Source organism: Perissodus microlepis, chromosome 17 (genome assembly GCF_051167445.1).
Source record: "Perissodus microlepis isolate ML-2025 ecotype Zambia chromosome 17, ASM5116744v1, whole genome shotgun sequence".
NCBI lineage: Eukaryota > Metazoa > Chordata > Actinopteri > Cichliformes > Cichlidae > Perissodus > Perissodus microlepis.
In genome coordinates, this window is record NC_140477.1 from 13750166 (window position 1) to 13769882 (window position 19717).

At 43.6% G+C, this 19717-nt stretch overlaps 2 protein-coding genes across 2 annotated transcripts; both read left to right on the forward strand.

Moving 5' to 3' along the window:
- Positions 1 to 3528: 3528 nt before the first annotated feature.
- On the forward strand, positions 3529 to 9556 carry LOC146369348 (serine/threonine-protein kinase pim-2-like). The gene is made up of 9 exons (XM_084909322.1): positions 3529 to 5302; positions 5692 to 5928; positions 6054 to 6179; positions 6303 to 6397; positions 6536 to 6583; positions 6668 to 6886; positions 6976 to 7156; positions 7243 to 7413; positions 7503 to 9556. The coding sequence occupies exons 1-9, from the start codon at positions 5242 to 5244 to the stop codon at positions 7592 to 7594; spliced, it is 1230 nt and encodes a 409-aa protein (XP_084765448.1). The 5' UTR covers positions 3529 to 5241; the 3' UTR covers positions 7595 to 9556.
- Positions 9557 to 12145: 2589 nt separating this feature from the next.
- On the forward strand, positions 12146 to 17825 carry LOC146369349 (serine/threonine-protein kinase pim-2-like). The gene is made up of 9 exons (XM_084909323.1): positions 12146 to 13933; positions 14323 to 14559; positions 14685 to 14810; positions 14934 to 15028; positions 15167 to 15214; positions 15299 to 15517; positions 15607 to 15787; positions 15874 to 16044; positions 16134 to 17825. The coding sequence occupies exons 1-9, from the start codon at positions 13873 to 13875 to the stop codon at positions 16223 to 16225; spliced, it is 1230 nt and encodes a 409-aa protein (XP_084765449.1). The 5' UTR covers positions 12146 to 13872; the 3' UTR covers positions 16226 to 17825.
- Positions 17826 to 19717: the final 1892 nt, after the last annotated feature.

A 19717-nucleotide genomic window follows, 5' to 3' on the forward strand; every position in this document is an offset into this window, starting at 1 on the left:
AGACTCTACTATTAATAATACAAGAAATTTCAGTAGCAATGCAATTATATAAAATTGCGAGATTTGAGGTTGTCGTCCAGCTGGTGCAGTGGACAAACAAACTGGTGTTTAAAGGGTTAAAAAATAAAAAGTAATAATTATTTTATATTTATGGAAAGAACTGAAGTTACTTAAAAGCTTTATGCAGAAAAAATGGCAAAAAAACAAAAATAATAAAAATTACAGACCTAATCTGTAGGTGGCCACTTTTGGCCACGAACAAGCTGAAAGGGTAGTGATTTTGATCAGACGCAGAGGGTTAAGCCCTGTGTTTTCCTGTGCTCCCTGTCGCGTCGTACCCTCAACTTGCTGTGTGTTTGTAATGTCCTGTCCTCCAGCACCTCGGTTTAGAGTTTTGTTTTGCTTTTGTAAGTTTTATTTTGTGAATCATTCCTCCAGCAATAAAGCTGCGTTTTCAGTTTATTCCCGTCTCCAAGAGTCCTGCAATTTTGGGTCCACCACTTCTGCTTGCCTGCCATACAGCCAACCATGACAGAACGACGCGACCAGTACATGGACCCAGCGGACTCATCCCGGGAGCGCGATCTCGCCCGCGTCATGGCCCTAATGAAGCGGATTTCCCACACAAAGGATACTAAGGCGATGGCGATCGGATTAAACACTATCGGAACAATCCTCGAGGGAAATCCACATCTCTGCCAACTCAAGGGATTCATGAGCTTAATTGACGAGATGCACGAAGACCAGGAGGTTCTTCAGGCTCGGGAGCTAGCGGCCTTTGCTCGTTCACAGTACTCCACTCCGAGGCCTCCGCAGCAACAGCAGCAGCGGACGGAGCGCGCCGCAAAGCAGCGTAAGCTCCCTGCAACACAGCAGCAGCCGAACACGGAGCTTTCTGCGACACCACAGCGATCGCCGCGGCAGGATATCAACCCCTTGCCGCTGCCACCGAGTGAACTACCGACTCCGGTCTGCTCCGACTGTCACTCGCCAGCCTCTTTCCTTGCGGCCATGTGGGCGCAGGATGAGGAGTCGGCCTCTCCGCCATCGCCATTCTCCTCTGCAGTTTCCACTCCCACTTCCAGGAGGAAACGGCACCGGCGCCATCACCCTTCCTCGCTACAGCCGCACTCCAGCCCCTTCCCAGAGCAATCATCAGCTGTGAGTAACCACGAAAGTTTTTCCCGCACTCCTTCTGGGAATGACAATAAAAAGGACTATGTTTCTTCTGCTCCATCTGACCCTGTTAACCCCGTATCAGCTAAAGCTGCGGCTTCCACCTCGGAGACAATTAACCTCAGCTCTGAGAACATTAAGACTGTTTTATTCTCTGAACTGCCACCTCAAGAGACTGTTCAGTGTGCGCCCAAATGTTTTGTTTCTTGGGCTACTGACACTCATTTAAAGACTTCAAGTGGTAATTTTGTAGATATTGACACAATCTCCAGGGCCTCCCCAGAGTCTGAGTGTCCTCCCTCAGCAGACTCTGGACCGATGGAGGCTGAAGAGCCAGCATTTCCCGAGTCTTTTAAAAACCCCACTGAGGTAGTGCAGTCAGCTGCCCAGCAGTCATCACACTTAGCAGTCCAGCAGCCCTCAGTTCACTTAGCTGCCCAGCCAGAAGCTCACTTAGCTGCCCAGCGGTCCCCAGTTCAGTCCTCTGCAGCTCAGTCTCCTCCTGTTCTCCGGTCAGCTCAGTCTCCTCCTGTTCTCCAGTCACTCGCAGCTCAGTCGACCTCAGTGCACTCTCTTATATTGCCAGCGCCTCAGCCTTTAGCACGGCCTGCACCTCAGCCGCCAGCTCCACCGTCTATTCAGCCACCATCTCCACCCACTCGTTTTCAGGAGGAGGATGGCCCCACACAGACTTTTGTTGCTCCTCAAGACCTGGCTAAATTTGAGACTTTTACTCTCTCCGGGGCCTCCCCAGAGGTTAAATATCAGCATTCAGTTAACTCTGGACCCCTGGACATAAAGAAGCCAGCGCAACCTGTTTCGTCCCTGCCAAAGGCTCGCGTGCCTGCTGGTTTTGTTTTGCTCCTGCCAGAGGCCCGTGGGCCTGCTGGTCCTGTTCTGTTACTGCCAGAGGCCCGTGCGCCTACTGGTTCCGATCTGTCCCTGCCAGAGGCCCGTGTGCCTGTTGGTTCTGATCTGTCCCTGCCAGAGGTCCGTGCGCCTACTGGTTCCGATCTGTCCCTGCCAGAGGCCCGTGTGCCTGCTGGTTCTGTTCTGTGCCTGCCAGAGGTCCCCGCACCTGCTGGTTTTGTCCTGTGTGTTCCAGGGGCCCCTGTGCCCACTGGTCCTGAGACTGTTTTCGCTGGAGGGCCTGAGGAGCCCATCCAGCCTTTTGCATCATCAGCTGGAGGGCCCGAGGAGCCCGTCCAGCCTCCTGCTTCGCCAGCTGGAGGGCCCGTGGAGCCCGTCCAGCAACCTTCCTCGTCAGCTGGAGGGCCCGAGGAGCCTGTCCAGCAACCTTCCTCGTCAGCTGGGGGGCCCGAGGAGCCCGTCCAGCCACCAGCTGCTCCACCAGCAGCCTCATCCACGCCTGCAGCAGCAGCCGCATCCACAGTTTCGTCCACGCCGCCGCCTACTGCAGCGCCTCCGTCTCCGGCTTCCACGCCGCCGCCAGCTGCAGCCTCAGAGTCTTCATCCTCGCCAGCTGCAGCCTCCGTGTCTTCATCCTCGCCGTTGCCTGGTCCAGCTTCGTCTTCATCCTCGCCGTCGCCTGGTCCAGCTTCAGCTTCACCCACGCCGTCGCCTGGTCCAGCTTCAGCTTCACCCACGCCGTCGCCTGGTCCAGCCTCTGCTTCAGCTTCGCCTGGTCCAGCTCCGGCTTCATCCTCGCCTGGCCCAGCTCCGGCTTCATCCTCGCCTGGTCCAGCTCCGGCTTCATCCTCGCCTGGTCCAGCCTCCGCTTCAGTTTCAGCCTCGTCTGCTCCAGCCTCTGCTTCAGCCACCTCAGCCTCGTCTGGTCCAGCCTCTGCTTCAGCCGCCTCAGCCTCGTCTGGTTCAGCCTCTGCTTCAGCCGCCTCAGCCTCGTCTGGTCCAGCTCCGGCTTCATCTTCGCCTGGTCCAGCCGCAGTGGCTTCTTCCACGCCAGGTCCGGCTTCAGCATCCGGTCCTGCCTCGTCTGGTCCTGCGGTTGCCACACCGTCATCAGTTCCAGCTCGTCCTGTTCCACCTCGTCTCTGCCGGCCGCTTTCCTGGCCTCTAGTTGGGCGTCGTCGCCGCTGTGGACGACCTCCTGAATGCCGCCACTGCCTTCCGCGTCGCCGGCCTCCGGAATTGCTCTGTTGCCACCGCTGCCATGCGCACGGTCGGCCCCCAGAACTGTTTCTACGCCTCCGCCGTTGCCATTCGCACGGTCGGCCTCCCGAAATGAACTGTGCTGGGCTTCTCCTGACCTACGTTTTGGACTCTGCTCCCCTGTGTGTTTTTTTTGGACATTTTGTTTGGTTTAGAGCCGGGTGGGAGCCGAAAGAGCCGGCTCTTTTTAGTGAGCCGCGCCGAAAAAGCCGGTTCTCTAAAAAGAGCCGGAAATCCCATCACTAGAGTGTGGAATAATCTGGAAAGCTGGCTGCCAGGAAAAGACCACGGTTCTAGACCACAAAGGAACATTTCTGTGCTCTAAATAAAAGAAACCAGATAGTCACGCGAACACTCTGTGGGCTCCTGATCTTTCACATCAGTTAAGCCACTTAACACTGACCTGTGAATCATTCAAGCATAAAAACGGCACCTAACACAAGAGATGAACAACTGGTTTTTATACTTAACAGAAAACTTTACTGGGAGCTTGTGACAAAACATCATTTGTTGTCCTTTATAAAAACTTGTTATATTTGATCTCACATAGATAGTACACACACTCTGTTTTTATCCCTTTATCTTTCATTGGTCTGTCGTTTGATATAATAAGAAAGTTAATGTCATGGCTGCTCTGGCAGATGTGTGGAGTGAAGAGAGATAGGACCCAAATGCAGAGGCTGACGAGGACTTAAACTGAAAATATGCCTTTTATTGAGGCAGCACAAAACAACAAACAAAAATGCAGGAATACAAAGACTAAACTAACAAAAACTAAACAGGGAGGGAACTAGAAGCAAGTATAAAGAAACTAAAGATCTGAGACATGGAACACAACAAATGATAACCTGGAACATGGGAAATGTCATGGATGATACACAGACAACCCAACAGCAAACAGAGGAAAACAATGGGCTTAAATACACAGAGGGATAAATGAGGGAATAAGACACAGGATGAGAGCACAGCTGCGAGAAATCACAAACAACAAGACCATGGGGAAGGAAAACTGAAAACACTAACATAGTCTAAGGAGCTTAGAAAGAAAACGTCTGGACTTCTTTAAGTTGCTTGAAGACGTTCAAGCAAAGTTTAAATTCTTTTCATCCGAGAAGGTGAAACATCTTCAAGCAACTTCAAGTCCAGACGCTTTCTTTCCAAACTCCTTAGACTACGATGACCTGGATGACTGAGAACCTTCACAGACATGAAAACACTAACATAGCACACAAGACTATCAAAGTAAAACAGCAAACAAGAGACTTTTACAAAGACACAGAGTTGACACAGAGACATGACTGACTGGGGAGAAATTGGGGAACATGGAAACAAGAGTGACTAGACATGACACGTGGGACACAGGGGCAAGGCAAAGTAACAGAAACCTAAAGCCTAAGAATATAACACAAGAAGAAAACAATAAAGAGAACCAAAAACATACATAAGAATAATCAATGAATATAAATGAACAAACACAAAACACTGGGTCACAGACTCAGTACCATGACAGTTAAATGTACAATAATAAATACTTTAAATCAGATGACAATGTAGCTGACACTGTGTTTATTAGTGTGTGGTCAACCACAAATCTTCATACTGTCATCCATACATGAGGTCTTTATACAAACGATGAAAGATAATGAAAGAAACTGTTTAATTGATATGAAATGACTGAATTATATGAAATATTATGGCTTTGTCTGCCAGTGTTTTTCTGTAAACTACTTTGAACTACTGGCAGTCAGTGAAGTCACTGAAAGGCAAGATTCTATGTTGTGTTGCCATAGTTTCCAGAGTTTACTTATAAAGCTCACTTACAGAATTCAGTTAGAAAAGTCAAGCATTTGAAGGACGCACATTTGAAGGAATATTAACTGAATATTAACTCATTACGGTTTACATTTTCGATTTTAAAAGTTCTCCGAAATTACAATGAAAAGGGAAACAAGAAAAATTACCACTCCAGCCGATAAGAAAGATTCAGGAGATCAAGGTAAGTAAAATAATAAAATCAAATCCTGGTAAAATCCAAATCCTAGAAATGTTGACACTGTGTGAATCATTTTTGGAGCAATTGAATCATATGTTTGATTGAAAATAGCTTTAATACAAGATGTCTAATCAAAGAAAGGTTACCGGTCTTTTGGTAAAATAATGTAATAAGTTTATTCTTGGACTCAACAGTAAAAACAGACCAACAAGTGTCATCAAGATCTAAGACTTAGTAAACCTAGTATCAATTCGCACTGGTCAGTTTTTTTTATCCCAAGAATAAACTTGTGATAATTTAAGCAAAAGCAATTTCAAATTCTTTGCCATCAAACTGCTTCCAGTCCTGATGTCGGGGACTCTTTTTCACCACTGTGTCGTTGTCGTTTATAGATTGTAAGAGCAGGACTGCTAAAAGAAAGGCCAGTCCTGAAAAGGAGACCCCAATAAAAAGGAGGAGGGTCGCTGAGCAGGCTGGTCCTTCCACCAGCTCAGATGTGGTCAAAGGAGTGAAGCGCAAGGTTGTGCAAGATGAAGAGGGCACAACAAAGAAAGCAAAGAAGGCTAAACTTCTCGACCATATGAGCGGTGACAAGGAGCAAGCATCCTCCTCGTTGGACTCTGGTAAAGGTAGGCTAATTAGTTGAATAAGGGGGTAGATTAAGTGTGGTTGCTAGGTTTAAGATATTGGTGTTTAGTGTTTGTGTCTATCATCCAGTGAGCTGATGTGCTTTTGGTGTTTTCCACATCTCCAGACTTGAACAACAAACAGGTGTGCGCAAAAAATGGCAAAAGAAAGGCCGCGGGAGACGACAGAGAGTCACCCAAGAAAAAAAAAAGGAATGTGGACCAGGACAAAAAATCAGTGGCAGACCAAAAACGTAAGTAGCAAGCAGCTTGGGTTTTATATTCAGGGGAAGGGCAAAAGGAACATTTAGGCTACAGAGGAGAGTAATTTGTGTCACAGCTGTAATAAAACAAGATTTGCTGTTTTGTCTGTTTAGGTGAATTCCAAGCCAGATATGTGGAGGAGCACCAGCTCGGAGAAGGAGGCTGCGGAGCAGTGTTTGCTGGCTACCGGATAGAAGATCGTTTTCCAGTAAGTGTTCAGATGATGGTAGTAAGACAGGCAGTAATGCAGATAATGGATAATATCGTAAACTGAGACGTCTGCTGTGTTTCCACCTTTCATTATGTCATACTGAGGAAATGCTCACCAATGCTCTGTGTCTTCTAGGTTGCCATCAAACACATTCCCAAAAATAAAGTCTACTGCAAAGTGGCGGTAAGCGTCCAACACTTGAATCAGTTTTACATTACTGGATTGAATGCGGCGTTCCTCATCATCCACTTTGTTGTAATATTTCAGGATGAAAATGGGAAGATGCTCTCGGTGGAAGTGGCCATTATGGTTAAACTTGCAGGTGAAGCAGAAGGGTCAGTGGGAATATCTGCACCTGTGTCCTTGCTGGAGTGGTTCGACCTTGGCAAAGAGCTGATCCTGGTGCTGGAGAGACCTGTCCCCGCTGTGGACCTGCAAAAATACAAAGCAGAAAATGGAAGAACTTTAACAGAGGACAAGGCCAAGGTAAGTTGACTGGAAGAACCTTAGACTGTACAGCATTCAATCAAGGCAGAAAAGCATTAACTCATTATTGTGTTTTTCATCTTTTCCAGGTCATTCTGAAGCAACTAGTTGATGCTGTAAAGGAACTTGAGGATAAACACATCTTTCATCGGGACATCAAGGGACAAAACATTCTGATTGAGACCGGCTCAGATGTGCCTCGTGTTCGCATCATTGACTTTGGACTGAGCTGCTTTGTTAAGAAGCGATCTCTGTATCGCATCTTCTATGGTAACATATTCTGCTCCTGCTTTTCACAGATGTAACAATTTGTGTCTTTTGTTTTAGAAGAAATTGCAATTGTGTCTGTTTGTTAGGCACTCCTCTTCACATCCCTCCCGAGTGGTACATTAGGAGCTGCTACAGGTGTGGACCCACCACGGTGTGGCAAATGGGAGTGGTGTTGTATGAAGCGCTTCATGCACGATACTTTAGTACCGGGAGGTTCCTCACAAAGAAACTGAGCATCAAAAAGCGTCTGTCCACAGGTAAGAAAACTTCACACTTCCAGATTCACTGATGCCTTGGATCACTAGAACTATCATCTTCATATTTTTGATCTTTTCTTTCTTTCAAGAATGCCGGAATTTCTTGGACGCGTGTTTAACTCTAGTCCCGGAGAAGCGCCCAACACTGGAGGAGCTCCAGCTTCACCCCTGGCTAAGATAACACACACAAACACACAATTCACACCTTATCATATAAGTATGATACATTGTAGTAACTCCCTTTCTTTTTTCTGTTGGACAGGAATAGCTAGAATGGGTCAATCTTAAAAAATAAATAAATAAAAATTTAGCTTTTTTGGAGTTCCTGTAACCCCCCCAGCCATCCCAGGAAAGGGGATCTCTCTTTGAATGGGCTTTCCCGAGGTTTCTTCCCATCGATCTGGCCCCCTGGGGAGTTTTTCCTCGTCTTCATAGAGAGCTTGGGCTGGGTCAGGAGCTCCATCAAAACTGTCTTTATTTGATGACTTTAATGTCATCAAATAAAGATGTGTTTTACTTAAAGTAAAATTTGATCAAAATAAAACTTGTTTAATTCATCTTTGCTGAGGATTCTCCTTCATTACTATTTTGTTTTGTTGTTTTTTTTGTTTTTTTTTACCCATGGTGCATTTTGACAAATAAGAAAACTGAATCAGGTTAAAGTGTGCACAAAGACAGTCACACTGCAAATGATCTGAAGACTTGCATCTGTTGCTCTAACCCCCAACTAGTTTAGACAGATTTCCTGGTTCTACCAGAGGTTTTTTCCTTCAAGAAGGGAGTTTTTCCTTCCCACTGTTGCTGAGTGTTTGCTCATAGTGGGTTGTAAAAGCATAAAAGTTAATAAGAGGCATTCATAGCAGAGTTATCACAGAGGGAACTATATAGCTTAAATGTACAATTTCTACAGGACGAATTATAACTTCATTATGTATAAAAGCTCCTGTGGATAATTACTCCTATTTGTAACTTTACACAAGAGAAAGTTTGCTGTCACACTATTTATAACAGGTTGGGTTTTGTCCTCTGAGTGGAGCCTTTGGTTGGAGTTTATTGAAGAATTTCCTCTAAAGTAGCTGTGCTTTAAAACTCTTTTTAAAACTCAATAAAAGTTAAAATGAGGGTTCCTGATGGTTAGGGACAAATAGAATTGCATGGCAGGAAAAAGATGCTCTAAACAGACCAAACTTCAGTCAGGAGAATTTGTTATGTCGTCCCTTAACAACCAGATTGCAGTGTTGCAGAGAGATTGCGTTTTTTCTTCAAAAAAATCTTTGACTTGGCTCATTAGCGATAGATTATTTTCTCAGTATTATTGTATGATTTTGGCTTTATAATATAAAGCACATTGAATCCAATCTAACAAATAGATATAATTTAAAAGAAAAAAAAAAACAAAAAAATAATATTCTTGCACATGAGCTCCCTCATAGATCCCAAACCAGATGTGGAGATTATTTCTGAGACCGGTAGAAATTAATTTTTCATTTAAATTATTGCTTGCTGGGTTGTTACTTCTTCAGACCTCTGTTTGAATTATGAGAACGTTAGGTTGCGACTTAATATTTTAATTTTTTCTTTACATTTCTTTAAACTCTTATATGTTGCGAAAGTCTCGAGGGACCAATAATTTCTCTCTATTTTGCCAGACCTTTTCTTTTTTAAGTACTCTGTTGGCTTTATGAAGGTGTTTCAAAGCTGTTCTTTTGACACTGACTGCTTTTGAAATCATTTTCAGTCATGCCCTCGAATGTTGTTTCAAGCGAAATTATAGTGTATGGTTTGACGAGCTCAATGACCTCAGGGACCGTTTAGGCACTGCTCAGTTTTTCACAGCGCTGTATTTAACCAAGGGCTTCCCTTGTCAGCCAATTTGTCACACTTCCGTTCAGCTTCTTCGGAGCCCCCACCACTTTCTCGTGTCTCATGCACCAGGTGTCCTCAAGCTGCATTTGCTGGTGCCTATCTGGATGATGTGATCATCCACAGTGACACCTGGGTGGAGCATCTACAGCAGGTGGCCGCGGTCCTGTAGATTCAGAGGCTGGTGGAAGTGTGCAGTTGGATGGAGGGAGGTACAGTATTTGGGGTACCACTTGGGAGGCGGGCAGGTGCGTCCAAGGGCGGAGAAGACGGCCGCCATTGTATCCTACCCACTTCCCAAGACAAAAAAGGAGATGAGGTAATTCCTGGGGCTGCCTGGGTACTATCACCAGTTCCTGTCCGGGTTCGCAGACCTAACCAGTAGTGATGGGATTTCCGGCTCTTTTTAGGGAACCGGCTCTTTCGGCTCCGAACCGGCTCTTTAGGTTGTTTTGTTGCTTTAATTAATTTATTATTAACAATAATATAAAATTATGCACAAAAGGAATTACTAATGTAAAAAAAAAAAGAAGTGGTTTTATTTATATATGTTTATATATGCGGTGGCCCCTAGAGACAAAGCACGTACAAACTTCAAAACTGTCATGGTCCTGAGTCTGAGGACTCTGTGTTTTGTGTTTCCTTATATTCTTCTATATTCTTGTTTATTCTGCCTTGTCTTTTGTTTAGGTTTGCTATGTGTTAGTGTGTTTGTTTTATGCCTGCCTGTGTTCCCTCTATCTGTCCTTGGTGTCTCTGTGTCTGCTCGTGAGTCTGCCTGCTAAGTTCAGTGTCCGTTCTGGTTCTCTGTGTCTGTTAGTTTCCTGTTTTATTCTGAAAGTTCATGTCTCATGTCAATGTGTTCAGTTTTACCTTTCTCCTGTCTCGTTAGCCTAATTTCTCCCAGCTGTGTCTCCCTCCTGTTGCCCATTTCCTAATTACTCCCCTGTGTATTTAAGCCCTGTGTTTTCCTGCGCTCCCTGTCACGTCGTACCCTCAACTTGCTGTGTGTTTGTAATGTCCTGTCCTCCAGCACCTCGGTTTAGAGTTTTGTTTTTGTAAGTTTTATTTTGTGAATCATTCCTCCAGCAATAAAGCTGCGTTTTCAGTTTATTCCCGTCTCCAAGAGTCCTGCAATTTTGGGTCCACCACTTCAGCTTGCCTGCCACACAGCCAACCGTGACAAAAACATGTACAAACTCCAAAACACATTTCTAGCTTTAACTGAACTTCCAAAACAGAGCTACCTAGATCACTTAAATTACACAATTGAAAGCATGTGTGTATTGTCTGTGTATTTATACACAAGCACTCATATATATATTCAAATAATTAAAAAAAAATGTTCATTTACCTGTTACTACCACACACCAAATCCGGTCGTTGGTACTTGCTGGCTTGTGTAGCCACTAAGTAACAAAGCTCAACACTGCACCTAGCATCCTGGAGCACTTCTGTTGTATTTTGTACGTGTTTTGAGTTTTTATGTGCTTTTGAGTTATTACGTGTTTTGGAGTTGTACGTGCTTCGGAGTTTGTACGTGCTTCGGAGCTTTTACGTGTTTTGGAGTTTGTACGTGCTTCGGAGTTTGTACGTGCTTTGGAGTTTGTACATGCTTTGTCTCCAGGGGCCACCGTAAATATACTTTTATTTATTTACTCCACATAAAATGTAATAAATAAATCATATAATACAAAAACGAAACGGCTCTTAGAGCCCGATCTTTGACGTGAAAGACGCGAGACGGCTCCTTATCGCGAGCCATGGGTTTTTATTTTCTTTCTCTCACCCTCTCTCTCGCACTTTTTTCCACTTCACTCCGCATGCGAGCCTTGTGCTTGTGCTGGGAAGAGAGAGGAGGGGCAGTAGTTACACTGGCAGTAGCACAGGAACAGAGCGGGAGGGAAAGAGAGCCAGGGACAACAACATCACATTAGAGACGTATAGTAATCATCCACAACTATTTTCAGTTAGGAATGCTAAAGGATTCAGAAAGTTTATTCATGCAGGCCCATATGACAGAGAATGTGCATCTTCTTTTTGTTTTCATATTTTAATTTATATTTAATTGTGTTGTGGTTTGCAGTGCTTTGTGTTGTTTAATTTTTAATTTGTTTTAAAGGAAAAAGCTGAAAATTTAAATAGTTAAAAGTTGAAATGTGAATAGTTGTTTTTTGTATTATATGATTTATTTATTACATTTTATGTGGAGTGAATAAATAAAAGTATATTTACGTTACCGCTAGAGACAAAGCACGTACAAACTTCAAAACACGTCTGAACTCTGAAGCACATACAAACGCTGAAGCACGTACAAACTCCGAAGCACATACAAACCCCGAAGCACGTACAAACGCCAAAACACGTAAAAACTCAGAAGCACGTAAAAAACTCCAAAACACGTACAAAAGACAACAGAAGTGCTCCAGGATGCTAGGCGCAGTGTTGAGCTTTTGTTACCTACTGGCTACACAAGCCAACAAGTACCAGCGACTGGATTTGGTGTGTGGTAGTAACAGGTAAATGAACATTTTTTTAAATTATTTGAATATATATGAGTGCTTGTGTATAAATACACAAACAATACACATATGCTTTCAACTGTGTAATTTAAGTGATCTAGGTAGCTCTGTTTTGGAAGTTCAGTTAACGCTAGAAATGTGTTTTGTAGTTTGTACGTGCTTTGTCTCTAGGGGCCACCGCATATATTTATATATAAACATATATAAATAAAACCACTTTTTTTTACATTAGTAATTAATTTTGTGCATAATTTTAGATTGTTGTTAATAATAAATTAATTAAAGCAACAAAACAACCTAAAGAGCCGGGTGGGAGCCGGCTCTTTTTAGTGAGCCGAGCCGAAAAAGCCGGTTCTCTAAAAAGAGCCGGAAATCCCATCACTAGAGTGTGGAATAATCTGGAAAGCTGGCTGCCAGGAAAAGACCACGGTTCTAGACCACAAAGGAACATTTCTGTGCTCTAAATAAAAGAAACCAGATAGTCACGCGAACACTCTGTGGGCTCCTGATCTTTCACATCAGTTAAGCCACTTAACACTGACCTGTGAATCATTCGAGCATAAAAACGGCACCTAACACAAGAGATGAACAACTGGATTTTATACTTAACAGAAAACTTTACTGGGAGCTTGTGACAAAACATCATTTGTTGTCCTTTATAAAAACTTGTTATATTTGATCTCACATAGATAGTACACACACTCTGTTTTTATCCCTTTATCTTTCATTGGTCTGTCGTTTGATATAATAAGAAAGTTAATGTCATGGCTGCTCTGGCAGATGTGTGGAGTGAAGAGAGATAGGACCCAAATGCAGAGGCTGACGAGGACTTAAACTGAAAATATGCCTTTTATTGAGGCAGCACAAAACAACAAACAAAAATGCAGGAATACAAAGACTAAACTAACAAAAACTAAACAGGGAGGGAACTAGAAGCAAGTATAAAGAAACTAAAGATCTGAGACATGGAACACAACAAATGATAACCTGGAACATGGGAAATGTCATGGATGATACACAGACAACCCAACAGCAAACAGAGGAAAACAATGGGCTTAAATACACAGAGGGATAAATGAGGGAATAAGACACAGGATGAGAGCACAGCTGCGAGAAATCACAAACAACAAGACCATGGGGAAGGAAAACTGAAAACACTAACATAGTCTAAGGAGCTTAGAAAGAAAACGTCTGGACTTCTTTAAGTTGCTTGAAGACGTTCAAGCAAAGTTTAAGTTCCTTTCATCTGAGAAGGTGAAACGTCTTCAAGCAACTTCAAGTCCAGACGCTTTCTTTCCAAACTCCTTAGACTACGATGACCTGGATGACTGAGAACCTTCACAGACATGAAAACACTAACATAGCACACAAGACTATCAAAGTAAAACAGCAAACAAGAGACTTTTACAAAGACACAGAGTTGACACAGAGACATGACTGACTGGGGAGAAATTGGGGAACATGGAAACAAGAGTGACTAGACATGACACGTGGGACACAGGGGCAAGGCAAAGTAACAGAAACCTAAAGCCTAAGAATATAACACAAGAAGAAAACAATAAAGAGAACCAAAAACATACATAAGAATAATCAATGAATATAAATGAACAAACACAAAACACTGGGTCACAGACTCAGTACCATGACAGTTAAATGTACAATAATAAATACTTTAAATCAGATGACAATGTAGCTGACACTGTGTTTATTAGTGTGTGGTCAACCACAAATCTTCATACTGTCATCCATACATGAGGTCTTTATACAAACGATGAAAGATAATGAAAGAAACTGTTTAATTGATATGAAATGACTGAATTATATGAAATATTATGGCTTTGTCTGCCAGTGTTTTTCTGTAAACTACTTTGAACTACTGGCAGTCAGTGAAGTCACTGAAAGGCAAGATTCTATGTTGTGTTGCCATAGTTTCCAGAGTTTACTTATAAAGCTCACTTACAGAATTCAGTTAGAAAAGTCAAGCATTTGAAGGACGCACATTTGAAGGAATATTAACTGAATATTAACTCATTACGGTTTACATTTTCGATTTTAAAAGTTCTCCGAAATTACAATGAAAAGGGAAACAAGAAAAATTACCACTCCAGCCGATAAGAAAGATTCAGGAGATCAAGGTAAGTAAAATAATAAAATCAAATCCTGGTAAAATCCAAATCCTAGAAATGTTGACACTGTGTGAATCATTTTTGGAGCAATTGAATCATATGTTTGATTGAAAATAGCTTTAATACAAGATGTCTAATCAAAGAAAGGTTACCGGTCTTTTGGTAAAATAATGTAATAAGTTTATTCTTGGACTCAACAGTAAAAACAGACCAACAAGTGTCATCAAGATCTAAGACTTAGTAAACCTAGTATCAATTCGCACTGGTCAGTTTTTTTTATCCCAAGAATAAACTTGTGATAATTTAAGCAAAAGCAATTTCAAATTCTTTGCCATCAAACTGCTTCCAGTCCTGATGTCGGGGACTCTTTTTCACCACTGTGTTGTTGTCGTTTATAGATTGTAAGAGCAGGACTGCTAAAAGAAAGGCCAGTCCTGAAAAGCAGACCCCAATAAAAAGGAGGAGGGTCGCTGAGCAGGCTGGTCCTTCCACCAGCTCAGATGTGGTCAAAGGAGTGAAGCGCAAGGTTGTGCAAGATGAAGAGGGCACAACAAAGAAAGCAAAGAAGGCTAAACTTCTCGACCATATGAGCGGTGACAAGGAGCAAGCATCCTCCTCGTTGGACTCTGGTAAAGGTAGGCTAATTAGTTGAATAAGGGGGTAGATTAAGTGTGGTTGCTAGGTTTAAGATATTGGTGTTTAGTGTTTGTGTCTATCATCCAGTGAGCTGATGTGCTTTTGGTGTTTTCCACATCTCCAGACTTGAACAACAAACAGGTGTGTGCAAAAAATGGCAAAAGAAAGGCCGCGGGAGACGACAGAGAGTCACCCAAGAAAAAAAAAAGGAATGTGGACCAGGACAAAAAATCAGTGGCAGACCAAAAACGTAAGTAGCAAGCAGCTTGGGTTTTATATTCAGGGGAAGGGCAAAAGGAACATTTAGGCTACAGAGGAGAGTAATTTGTGTCACAGCTGTAATAAAACAAGATTTGCTGTTTTGTCTGTTTAGGTGAATTCCAAGCCAGATATGTGGAGGAGCACCAGCTCGGAGAAGGAGGCTGCGGAGCAGTGTTTGCTGGCTACCGGATAGAAGATCGTTTTCCAGTAAGTGTTCAGATGATGGTAGTAAGACAGGCAGTAACGCAGATAATGGATAATATCGTAAACTGAGACGTCTGCTGTGTTTCCACCTTTCATTATGTCATACTGAGGAAATGCTCACCAATGCTCTGTGTCTTCTAGGTTGCCATCAAACACATTCCCAAAAATAAAGTCTACTGCAAAGTGGCGGTAAGCGTCCAACACTTGAATCAGTTTTACATTACTGGATTGAATGCGGCGTTCCTCATCATCCACTTTGTTGTAATATTTCAGGATGAAAATGGGAAGATGCTCTCGGTGGAAGTGGCCATTATGGTTAAACTTGCAGGTGAAGCAGAAGGGTCAGTGGGAATATCTGCACCTGTGTCCTTGCTGGAGTGGTTCGACCTTGGCAAAGAGCTGATCCTGGTGCTGGAGAGACCTGTCCCCGCTGTGGACCTGCAAAAATACAAAGCAGAAAATGGAAGAACTTTAACAGAGGACAAGGCCAAGGTAAGTTGACTGGAAGAACCTTAGACTGTACAGCATTCAATCAAGGCAGAAAAGCATTAACTCATTATTGTGTTTTTCATCTTTTCCAGGTCATTCTGAAGCAACTAGTTGATGCTGTAAAGGAACTTGAGGATAAACACATCTTTCATCGGGACATCAAGGGACAAAACATTCTGATTGAGACCGGCTCAGATGTGCCTCGTGTTCGCATCATTGACTTTGGACTGAGCTGCTTTGTTAAGAAGCGATCTCTGTATCGCATCTTCTATGGTAACATATTCTGCTCCTGCTTTTCACAGATGTAACAATTTGTGTCTTTTGTTTTAGAAGAAATTGCAATTGTGTCTGTTTGTTAGGCACTCCTCTTCACATCCCTCCCGAGTGGTACATTAGGAGCTGCTACAGGTGTGGACCCACCACGGTGTGGCAAATGGGAGTGGTGTTGTATGAAGCGCTTCATGCACGATACTTTAGTACCGGGAGGTTCCTCACAAAGAAACTGAGCATCAAAAAGCGTCTGTCCACAGGTAAGAAAACTTCACACTTCCAGATTCACAGATGCCTTGGATCACTAGAACTATCATCTTCATATTTTTGATCTTTTCTTTCTTTCAAGAATGCCGGAATTTCTTGGACGCGTGTTTAACTCTAGTCCCGGAGAAGCGCCCAACACTGGAGGAGCTCCAGCTTCACCCCTGGCTAAGATAACACACACAAACACACAATTCACACCTTATCATATAAGTATGATACATTGTAGTAACTCCCTTTCTTTTTTCTGTTGGACAGGAATAGCTAGAATGGGTCAATCTTAAAAAATAAATAAATAAAAATTTAGCTTTTTTGGAGTTCCTGTAACCCCCCCCAGCCATCCCAGGAAAGGGGATCTCTCTTTGAATGGGCTTTCCCGAGGTTTCTTCCCATCGATCTGGCCCCCTGGGGAGTTTTTCCTCGTCTTCATAGAGAGCTTGGGCTGGGTCAGGAGCTCCATCAAAACTGTCTTTATTTGATGACTTTAATGTCATCAAATAAAGATGTGTTTTACTTAAAGTAAAATTTGATCAAAATAAAACTTGTTTAATTCATCTTTGCTGAGGATTCTCCTTCATTACTATTTTGTTTTGTTGTTTTTTTTGTTTTTTTTACCCATGGTGCATTTTGACAAATAAGAAAACTGAATCAGGTTAAAGTGTGCACAAAGACAGTCACACTGCAAATGATCTGAAGACTTGCATCTGTTGCTCTAACCCCCAACTAGTTTAGACAGATTTCCTGGTTCTACCAGAGGTTTTTTCCTTCAAGAAGGGAGTTTTTCCTTCCCACTGTTGCTGAGTGTTTGCTCATAGTGGGTTGTAAAAGCATAAAAGTTAATAAGAGGCATTCATAGCAGAGTTATCACAGAGGGAACTATATAGCTTAAATGTACAATTTCTAGATAAGATAAGATAACTCTTTATTGTCATTGCACAGTCATACATAGTACAGTAGTACAATGAAATTGGAAAACTGTCCTACGTCGGCACTACATATAACACAACACGACACGATATGACACATCACAACGCAACAAACAACACAACACAGTATATTAACTTAGTATAAAAAAGAAGAATAAATGTATGTGTATTGCACACTGTTATTATTGCACATTAATTATTATTGCACCTTGTTATAAATATAAATATTATTATTGTTATTGTTTTAAACATTGTTACCTCCCCCCTAAAAAAGTCCAGGGAGGTAGCCAGTCAGGTCAGCCATTTACATTGATCAGGGCTATTGCCCTGTTGTAAAAGCTGTCCTTGAGTCTGTTTGTTCGGGACCTCAGCAGCCTGAACCTCCGGCCAGACGGCAGCAGCTTAAACACCCGGTGTCCTGGGTGTGTGCAGTCCCGTAGGATGCTGCGTGCCCTCTTGAGACAGCGAGTGCTGTACAGGTCCTTCAGGGAGGGAAGAGGATGTCCAATGATCTTTTGGGCCATATTGATGACCCTCTGGAGTGCCTTTCTGTGTGCTGTGGTGCAGCTGGAGAACCACACACCGATGCAATATGTCAGCACACTTTCAGTGGAGCAGCGGTAGAAGACGGTCAGCAGCTCCTTCTTCAGGTCCATTTTTCTGAGGATTCTCAGAAAGTGGAGACGCTGTTGGGCCTTCTTTAAGACCGCAGAGGTGTTAGAGCTCCGTTGGAGGTCTGTGTCTATGTGCACACCCAGAAACTTGAAAGTGGAGACCCTTTCCACGCACTCCCCGTTGATGCTGACAGGCTGCAGCTTCCTCCTTCTGAAGTCAACTACCAGTTCTTTTGTCTTGGTGGTATTGAGGTCCAGGTTGTTATCTACACACCAATCTGACAGCCTCTGAACTTCAGCTCTGTACGCAGTCTCATCTCCCCCTGAGATGAGCCCCACCATGGTGGTATCATCTGCAAACTTGATGACTGTGTTGTCTGGGTGGGAACTAACACAGTCATGTGTGTACAGAGTGTACAGTAGGGGACTCAGTACACAGCCTTGTGGAGAGCCGGTGTTGAGGCTGAGGGCTGAGGAAAGATGAGGCCCCACTCTAACTCTCTGTACACGGTCTGAGAGGAAGTCTCTGATCCAGCGGCAGGTGGTAGAAGGAAGTCCAATTTCCAGCAGTTTAACTATTAGTCTGTCCGGGAGTATCGTATTGAAAGCAGAGCTAAAGTCAACAAAGAGCAGCCTGGCGTAACGGCCCTGCACTTCCAGGTGAGAGATGGTGGTGTGGAGCGTTGTAGCAATGGCATCTTCAGTTGATCTGTTAGCTCTGTATGCGAACTGGAGCGGGTCGAGTGTGGGTGGCAAGCAGGACATGATGTGACGTCGGACCAGTTTCTCGAAGCACTTCATTATAACAGGTGTTAGAGCAACTGGTCGGTAGTCGTTGAGGCTGCTAATGTTAGTACGCTTTGGCAGTGGGACAATTGTGGCTGACTTTAGGCATGGCGGGATGCAGGACTGGGACAGTGAAGTGTTGAAGATTTTAGTGAAGACCCCAGCCAGCTGGTCTGCACACTCTTTTAGGACCTTTGCGGTTACCCCATCTGGTCCGGCGGCCTTCCTGGGGTTCACTGCCCTCAGTGTGCGCCTCACCTCATATTCCTGCACTATGAGGCTTGGGCTGCTGCTGCTGTCCGATGTTTTTGCTGCTGCTGCCTCTGGTCCCTTCACCTCAAAGCGTGCGAAGAAGTGGTTCAGCTCCTCCGCAAGCTCCGCGTTACCCTCAGTCAACGTGGTATTGCAAGGTTTGTAGTTGGTTAAGTGCTGAACTCCCTGCCATACCTGTCGTGAGTTGTTGGTGCTGAAGTGGTCTTCGATCCTTCTCTTGTACGCTGCCTTGGCCTCTCTGATGCCTCTTTTCAACTCAGATCTGGCTGCACTGTACTGCATACCATCACCGGATCTAAAAGCGGCGTCACGTTGCTTCAGCAGGACCTGGACCTCTTTAGTCATCCAGGGTTTCTGGTTGGAATACACCCGGAGACGTTTGTCCACAGTGACACTGTTGACACAGAAGTTAATATACAGGGAGTGCAGAATTATTAGGCAAGTTGTATTTTTGAGGAATAATTTTCTTATTGAACAACAACCATGTTCTCAATGAACCCAAAAAACTCATTAATATCAAAGCTGAATGTTTTTGGAAGTAGTTTTTAGTTTGTTTTTAGTTTTAGCTATTTTAGGGGGATATCTGTGTGTGCAGGTGACTATTACTGTGCATAATTATTAGGCAACTTAACAAAAAACAAATATATACCCATTTCAATTATTTATTTTTACCAGTGAAACCAATATAACATCTCCACATTCACAAATATACATTTCTGACATTCAAAAACAAAACAAAAACAAATCAGCGACCAATATAGCCACCTTTCTTTGCAAGGACACTCAAAAGCCTGCCATCCATGGATTCTGTCAGTGTTTTGATCTGTTCACCATCAACATTGCGTGCAGCAGCAACCACAGCCTCCCAGACACTGTTCAGAGAGGTGTACTGTTTTCCCTCCTTGTAAATCTCACATTTGATGATGGACCACAGGTTCTCAATGGGGTTCAGATCAGGTAAACAAGGAGGCCATGTCATTAGTTTTTCTTCTTTTATACCCTTTCTTGCCAGCCACGCTGTGGAGCACTTGGACGCGTGTGATGGAGCATTGTCCTGCATGAAAATCATG